Raw genomic sequence first — 8,536 nt, forward strand, 5'->3', positions numbered from 1 at the left:
CACACACACACACACACACACACACTGTATTCTACTTCAATCATGTTCTGACATGGGACCTAGGAGCTACAGTAACAGTTCATCACCACAGGTGTAATTGAGAATGAGTCATACAAATGAATGCTGTGGTGAGAGTAGCCTACAGGTAATCTGGCTATAAACGGCACAAGACCCACTCAGGATCTCTCCGTCTCTCCCTTCATAATCTCTCCTGCTCTTACACTCTGCAACGGTGATCCTTCTTTCTTTGCTTTCAGTAAACTGCCATCTTGGGTAAAAGCATTTGTCCCTCGATTTTTCTACGTTACGGAGAAGGCCTGGAACTTCTACCCATACACCATCACAGGTGCGTGTTTGCCTTTCTTTGTGTTAAACACAGAGTTATTTTAACCTCAATACATTATACAAAGCTTGTTTACTGAAAACAGATGCTTTTTCAAGTGACATCAAATGTTCATAACTATGTATGCATGTATTCCCTTGTGGTAAATTGCATGTGTGTGGGCGCAATTTCATGTTCAAGCATACGAGTTACTTATGCTGTTTTCTTCCCATCTATATTGAATGTCCCCGGTGCTGCAGAGTACTCAGTAAGTATTCTCACACATCATTTACTGTACATGAATGCAACAGAGCTCATCTCTTTCCAGTATCAGAGGATCTAATCTGCAGCCTGCTTTCACACTATCTCTGCCCCTCAACCCTCCACCCCCCATTTTTCCTCTTTGTCACCCTGTAGGTATCATTCCTCCCCAAGTTCAGCATCCGTATTGAGACAAGATTCGAGAACAACAATGGTGATAACGATAACGTGAGTATCGTAAGAGGGGGGTTGTGAGAGGTGAGAAAAATAGAGTGATTAGAGACGAGGGGGAGGAGAACGACAAGGGTCTGGAGAGAAATTGCAATTTTCTCTGCAGCACTACAAAAATGTTCATCAAATTGATGCGCCCATTACAAGGAAAACAAGCAAGGCACGAAATGCAGTATTGGCAGATCTATTAACCAGACATGCAGTGTGCTGATCATGGCTGCCACGATGCATTTTGTCCAAGGCACGCAAAGACACACACAGACAGAAAGTCACCAGCAATTGCAGCTCTGTCTGGCACTTGAGTTTGCCTGGTGTAATTGAGAAAAGTCAAGACAGGAGAACCAAAAAAAAACAAAACAAAAAATGCATAGATCCAAGAGTTGTTTCTTGGGCTGTGCATCCAGCGAATCTAGTTTTATGTCATGTAGTTTCAGGTTACACGAGTTTACTCCAAACAGTCCCATTGCTGTTTGAGTGGCAGCCACATACATGCACACTGACATGTGTTTTATACACTAGGGGGAACAAATTGAGATGCCTTAATCTTTTAAGTTGGTAATTTGTTAGCAAACAGCTGTTTATTTACACATCAAAGATTACAGAGCAACGCTATCAGCCAATTAGTCGTGTCGCTGCATGGCTAACTGGTGTATGTGATCAAATAATCACTCAGTTTTGCTCAGTTTTTGGTCTCTACCACCTTCTCACTGAAATATTTCCCCTTTTTTAACCACTACAGACAGCGTAAGAGACGGATGTAGCTACCCTGACATCACCCACCGTTTTCTGGTGTCTCGCTTTGAAGCCTCAACATGAGCGTTTCCACTGTTGCCATCTTGCAACAGACAGATGTGTCATGGAGGGGCGGGGTCTGCCTGTTAAACCACCTGCTCCTTTTTTTAATATAATATGACCCAAAATGAGAGGCCGAACCCTTGATTCAGCAGAAAAGTGTTTAGAGAAGCTGTCTTTGTATTGACTTCTAAAAGGACTGGAAGTCCTCTTTTAAAACCACAGCTATCATCATCTAGTGGCCTTCAGATAGGACGCACGGTTGAGGCACTTAAAGTGTTGGCTTAATTTTTCCGACCTTGAAGCTACGTCCACGTTTTATGCTGTTTATGGTAGTATAAAGTTTAAGTATTTACATTACTTTAGCATCTTCCTTTCATAGTGCCTCATCTAGTTACTCTGGGATTAATCCATTACATGTGGAGCAACTCTTAGATATGTTGTCTAGAAGGAAATGTGAACAGACGAATGCCACCGTAAACCACTGATTCTGAAACTTGTCTAGCATGCCCAGCTTCAGAAACAAAAATATGTTTATTTATTTTAAATTTTATTTATTTAAGTCAGCTTCTCTCCATATTTTTCCTCGTCCTCTACGCCACTATTGCAAACTCGGCCCCACAGTTTGAGAACTACTGACCTGACCTAACTGTGTTAACAGTAAACATACCAACTCAGTACAGCTCTCAGTGCACGAGCCTGAACTCGTTTGTATTCTCACACAGCCTCTGAATAACACAAAAACAATTACCATTTCATTTAGTATCATTTCTAAATATCATTAGTCAGATAACTTTAACTACACATCACGTAGTCTAAATACCCACAGCCTGATTAAAAGAACTGAATGAAAGGAACTATTTATGCGAGCATTAAATTTATTCCAGTTCAAATTCATTTACTGAGCAGATTTTATCCTAGAAATAATTTGACACTTTCTCTTTCTGCCACTCTTTCTAACTGCAAAGTACAGATACTCTCCCAGTAGCGATTAAGACAGATGGCCAGGCTGCATATTGAAAACAGCTTGTGTGTTTGGTCATATTTGTTGAGCCCCATTTGAAAGGCTGCATTTGAAATGATCTGCTGCTTTGGGGGGAAAAAGCAACTCCTTTTACGCCTGCTACAACTTGTCTAGCGTTACCAAGGTGTTGAAGACACTTAGATTTAAGTGAACCTAACACTATCAACATGTGCACGCATGCAGGGAGGGCAGGAATGAGAATGGAAAGAAAGGATGCTGAGTGAGGAGGCGGGATCGTGGGGTGACATTACTTTCTTATTTCTTGACTGAGTAGCTCCATGGCCGCAGCTGGAAGGAACGCCAGGCTGCAGCACCCGGAAAATGAGCTTGCTGGACTTTATTATGTATGAAACTGCCAATCAGACTTATTTACTTATTTACTCCAGATCGTTCCCGCTCACTTTAACCCCTGCTGTTAGTGTACTTCCACATTTCCAAGGGAAATAGCATACTTTTTACTCAGCTGCACTTATTCACCCACCTAAGTGTATGCTTTACAAATCAGGCTTTACATACAAAGCATGCGGAGAGATTATAAAATACGATCCTTCTACAAAGCAGTGCATACAATTTGAGCTAACAAAATACCAATTTGGACCGCATCCGCTCATTTTCTGGAGTTTGGAGCCTATTCCAGATGAAAGTGAGCAAGAGGCAGAGTCCACCCTGGACAGGCTGCCAATCAATCACAAGGAAAGGAGACAACACCTTGGCTAACAGCCACACCTGATTTAGCCTAACACGCCACCTAAAGACCACCTAAAGAAAATACACAGAGGCACAAGTAGTACACAGAAGGACCTCCAACCAGGAGTTTTGGAGCAAGAACCTTTTTGCTGTGAACTATCAACGCTGAACACTTTTTTTCCCTCTTTTTTTAAAAAAATCCCCCAAATTTTAAGCTTTCAGGGCCTCATATATATGAATAGATTTTTTCTTGCATGTCCTTAGAACAGTTATGGTGTTTATACAATTCAATTGACAATCGTTACGACACCGTGAGAAAACCCCAAGCAACTTGTAGAAGGCAACACAAACACGCAGCTAACACAACACATTCCATAAAAGGGAGCAAGACCTTGTGAAGACACAGACTAACAACAACACCGCAGGAGCGTAGCAGGCTATTATTTTACCCCAGGTTTTTCTTATTTGTTAGTTTTCAGCTGTGAAATGAACAACTCCAGTGCGGCATTAGAGCAAATTTTAAACAAGGTCAGATAAAAGTGCAGTCTCGTCTCTTTCTCCCTCTCTCTCCAGGTTTCTTCCATTCTCTCAAGGAAAAGTGTACGTGGCTCTCATAACTTTTCCCCCCCTCTCTTTTAATACCCCTCATATGTCCTTGTTTTTTTCCCCTCATCCCCCGCCTCTGCTCTCTATCTGTTCTCTCCTCTGTTTGCGCCAGTGTGATTTGCTCCAAGGGCCTCCGGGTGGGATATAGTGAGGGGTGTTATGGTGTGTGACCTCTGTTTTCTACACTGTTACTCATCTTCTCTTAGTCCCGCTCTATGCCGAGTGAGTGACTGTACATGTGTGACACTACAGGTGGGTGTATGTGCGTCTGCTGTCATTTAACTGTGTGACCTCCCCCATCTGTTTGGATGTAGGTGTTTGGGGACAAGCCAACCCCAGCAGAGAATGTGTGTTTCCTGGATATCCTGAGTGACCCCATCCCTGAAAAGCACTACAAAGAATCAGAGGTACTCACTGCACTGGCAAAAAACCCACAAACATGGACATATGCTTCACAGAGGTACAAACAAATGACTGTGAACAAAAAAAAGTTGTTTTTTCTGATTTTCTTTCTCTTCCAAATGGAAAACTATGTGATTGCTTTCCAAGAATAGTTCAGCATTTAGTGAAAAAATAAATAGGAGACTTAGTTTAATGACAAGTAGCCAAAACTGTAAGCTTACTTAATTCAAACATATACCCACTAACTTTGCTTTGGATTTTGGCTGCTTTTTCACTAATTCTCAGTCCAGTCCTTGCACAGGACCATTTTCAGAGGTATTTTTTTCTCTTCAACCATTTAACACTGAACTATGAATCATTCAAGCATAAAAAGGCACCAACCTCGAGGAATGAATCAGTGTTGTGTCTACACATAATAGACAATTTAGCAAAGAACCGGTTTTAAATTGCATCTTTAGGCACTTTGTTACTAGCAGTCTGTCAATTTGGTCACATTTCTTTAGTTGAATCCATGAAAAATACCAAAGACATCACAGTTTGAAAGGCATGAAATAATATTTTGCGTGAAGTGAAAACAGAGAGAAAAGGCTGAGGAATTCCAAAATCAGTGGCAACAGGTCTGGTGGAGTGATGAATCCAAATTTGGATCAAGCTGTCGTTGATATGTATGAAGCAGATTAGGAGAGAGGTTGGTGTCAGCCATCTGTAAAACACGGTGAAGGCGCTGTCATGGTTTAGGCTGCATTTCAGTCAGTGGTGTTGGGCATCTTATCAAAACTGATGGAAATGTGAACGATGTTAAGTCCTATCAGATCTTAATCCACTGTGTAGTACCATCCATAATGTGTCTGACTGGCAACAGCTTCAGTGAACTCAAACACACATGCTCCAATGCAGTTGAAGCTTACCTGAATTAAAAACAACAATTAAACACTAGTGTTCATCGATTGGCCTCCTGCCCGGACCTCAACATTACTGAAGAAAACAGAACAAGAAGCAGGTCGATCCTGTATTTCCATTTATGTATGCCCTTTTCAATAAATATGAATTACATCATTTTTAATTAATGGCAAGCATGCAACCAACTGAAAAACTCCACCCAACAATCATATTAGTTTGTCTGGGGGAATCAACATATCTGGGCATTTCTACTCTCAAAGCCAAGAAACTTTACGCAAAAAGGCAAATAAAACACTTTAGTGACTGAAGTTTGAGTCTCAGGCGGGGAGAATTTTTCACATGTTGCAACAAAGAAACTTGATAACAGTGATGGAAAAGATAAATCCTTTGAAGCAGCACTAAAGAGGTGACATGAAACTTTGTTTCTATGTGCCAAGACATGCCATATCTAAAAAATGCATTCTGCATGCATTTCTTCATATGACCGCTAGATCCACTTAAACCCACAGCTATAGGTCAGAACAACAGCTCATGCAAATGATCTATATGCTTGTTTCCTGCTGTGGAACAGTCTAAAATTTTCTCTAACTTGATGTGTCATTTTATTATCTGCATTTTGCATTGATCAGATTGTTGATTACTTAAACTAGTGGGGCTTTGTTGTTGTTTTGTTTTTCCTGTGCTGATTTTCCCACTTCCTGACTTTATATTAAGCTAAGACTACTCAAACAGACATTTAAGTCACATCCAACTCAAAATATTGTCTTTTAAGTGACAATGGCTCATAATGCATAGTGCTTAATATACAAACAATGATCCACTAAGACAAAAACACATACCTATTTATTTATTTTTTTACTTTACTGCCTTTTGTTTCTGCTTCTAAATAAATCAGTTACACACACCCCACACAAACACCTCTGCATCACTGCTTATTTTCATTGTCTCTCCTCCAAGGTTTAACACGTCTTTACATGTGCATGTTACACAAGCACACCAATCAATTATATTAAGTGACAAGGTGAAATAAAAGATCACAAACACAAACACTTGCCCATCATACTTTCATCAGATTCATAATGTGTGTTATCACACTCCTCTTGTGCAATGTGTTGTGCAACATGCTGCTGGCACCTCCACACACAGATATTGTCACAGTTTCTGCAGACACAGCTTTTATAACACACTGTTTACTCTGTAAAGGATCTGAGTCTGTGGCAGTCAAGTAAAACTGGCCGAGGACCTCTGGAGAAGGGCTGGAGGGACAGGCACAAACCTGTCATGTGCTCCTATAAGAGGGTGGAGTGCAGCTTTGAGGTCTACGGCTTCCAGACCAGGACGGAGGAGTTCATACATCGAGTAAGATCGAACTCTTTCCCTTTATGTTCATTCCATTGCTATTGTAACGTGACTGCGTCAAGGAGACATCACAATCTTCTTCAATGCCATTCGGTCATTTATTATATGAATGTGCCATGTGTTGCATTGTGACACAAATAAATCACTACCACATTCATTTTAAGACATTAGCATAATTACCAGCATTAACGGCAAGAAGGCTGCTGGCGTCAAATGACCTCTGATCTGTATTATATTATACAAAACGGTAAGAAAACATCTGTTTTTCCACTTTTAACAAAGCATAGTTGGAAGTTAGCGGAAGAAGTTGTACAGCTGGTGGGAAGAAAAAAAAAACACTTTCACAACATTTATCCTCTGCAATGAGGCAAAGCAATGAAGCGTGAAAAGAAAACAGAAGCACCAGCAGCTAAACTAGCAATAATGCCTTTTAACCCACCCCAACGCTGTCAGTGAGGAGCAAGAGTGTTTGGATTGTGGCTCTATTTTTCTTTACAAAGCCGAGCAAAACAGATGAAACTAATAGTAAATGCGCTGCACTCATAGTCTTTTAACCTTATGCTACAGTCACACTATGCAGAACAGCATTACCAAACAAAAATTAATTGTCTACATACACAGAAATTCCCAATAACATACATTAACATTAACTACTTACATCAAGAGCAAAAGCCTCATAGATTTAGGGACAGAAAAAACAAAAAACTTCTCCAAAAACGGTCGCATACTTGCTGCGATGACAGTGATTTAAGATCAAAATGACATAGGTGCTCTGAAACCTCGCTTTTATGTAGCAATGTAACCAGAACTGAGTCCCCTGGCGCAAAGAAATGCATCACAAACTAGGTGCACTTATTGCAGAGGACTAAGTTAGGTTGATTGCAACGAGGTTGGCAATCCATCTGTGTTCATTCCTTTGCAAACCTTCACGATTAGAGAGGTCGCAGTTGCTCTGATTCGGACTGCGATTGTTTGGAAACAAGATCCTGAGCAATCACCTGAGTGACTAAAAGTGGTTGCAAGCAGCTACTTCTAGCATTTGGTCACCCAAAGGTTGCAGAAGTTGGTCGCTGCAACTACTTGCAAACTGTTGATGAATGCAAATAAATTCAATACAATCAATGAGCAACTAATATTTAAATGAGTCCTTAGCTAGGCATGATGGACCACTTTTATTCACACACAACAATGCCAGGGGATCTGCTGTGGAAGATGGCCAGCCACTGGAAGCAACTTAAGGTTCAGTGTCGTGCCCAAGGACACTTTGGCACATAAAAGGTCCAGCGACTGAGCCACCAACCACGATTGAGCAACAACCTCTACAACCAGAGCCAAATCCACCCGCCCCAGCCTCCTTATTAAATAAATCCTCATCTATCTCAGCCGTAATCTCATATGTTTGAATTAATTACACAAAGGCACTGTCGTGATTTTGACACTGATCTGCTGTAAAATCATTCTAAAAGCAGCATTTCACACACGACTACACACAACAGCTGTAGCTTTTTAATTACATTTCCTTCCCATAACAGGTTTTTGTTTTCTGTGTAATTGCAGAACATACGAGACATTCTCCTGGTTGGCCACCGGCAGGCAGTGGCATGGATAGACGAATGGCACGGTGGGTCAAAATTACAGTAAACTGCAAAATTTTATATTTTACAGATACGAGATAATCTATTCTGAGCAGCGCACTTGTACTTTGCTGTTGTTTTACCCTCGATCTACAGCCTGTTAAATTAAATATGTATCCTCCACTCTGTTTCAATGCACGCCTGTGTTTATGCACTGTTTTCCCCACAGGGCTCTGTTTGGAGGAGGTGAGAGAGTACGAGCGGACGATGCAAGAGAAGACCAACAGCAAAGTCAAATTTAGCCAGAACAGCACAGGTGAGTTCTCAGCATCTGACCTGCACTGTACTGAAATACCACAGAGGAGGAGAGACGAGAAG

General features: G+C 41.0%; 1 protein-coding gene across 2 annotated transcripts in view; it reads left to right on the forward strand.

The window, feature by feature from the left end:
• pitpnc1b (phosphatidylinositol transfer protein cytoplasmic 1b) overlaps nucleotides 1-8,536 on the forward strand; it is a 20,114-nt gene that overhangs the window by 8,952 nt on the left and 2,626 nt on the right. For both annotated transcript variants that reach the window (XM_005731990.1, XM_005731991.1), the window contains exons 3-9: nucleotides 258-346; nucleotides 583-590; nucleotides 740-811; nucleotides 4,238-4,330; nucleotides 6,429-6,584; nucleotides 8,142-8,205; nucleotides 8,388-8,474. In XM_005731990.1, coding sequence (XP_005732047.1) covers nucleotides 258-346; nucleotides 583-590; nucleotides 740-811; nucleotides 4,238-4,330; nucleotides 6,429-6,584; nucleotides 8,142-8,205; nucleotides 8,388-8,474 — 569 coding nt within the window. The remainder of the gene's footprint in view (nucleotides 1-257; nucleotides 347-582; nucleotides 591-739; nucleotides 812-4,237; nucleotides 4,331-6,428; nucleotides 6,585-8,141; nucleotides 8,206-8,387; nucleotides 8,475-8,536) is intronic.

The sequence above is a fragment of the Pundamilia nyererei genome, unplaced genomic scaffold (assembly GCF_000239375.1).
Source record: "Pundamilia nyererei isolate P.nyererei 1_Seehausen unplaced genomic scaffold, PunNye1.0 scaffold00045, whole genome shotgun sequence".
Taxonomy (NCBI): domain Eukaryota; kingdom Metazoa; phylum Chordata; class Actinopteri; order Cichliformes; family Cichlidae; genus Pundamilia; species Pundamilia nyererei.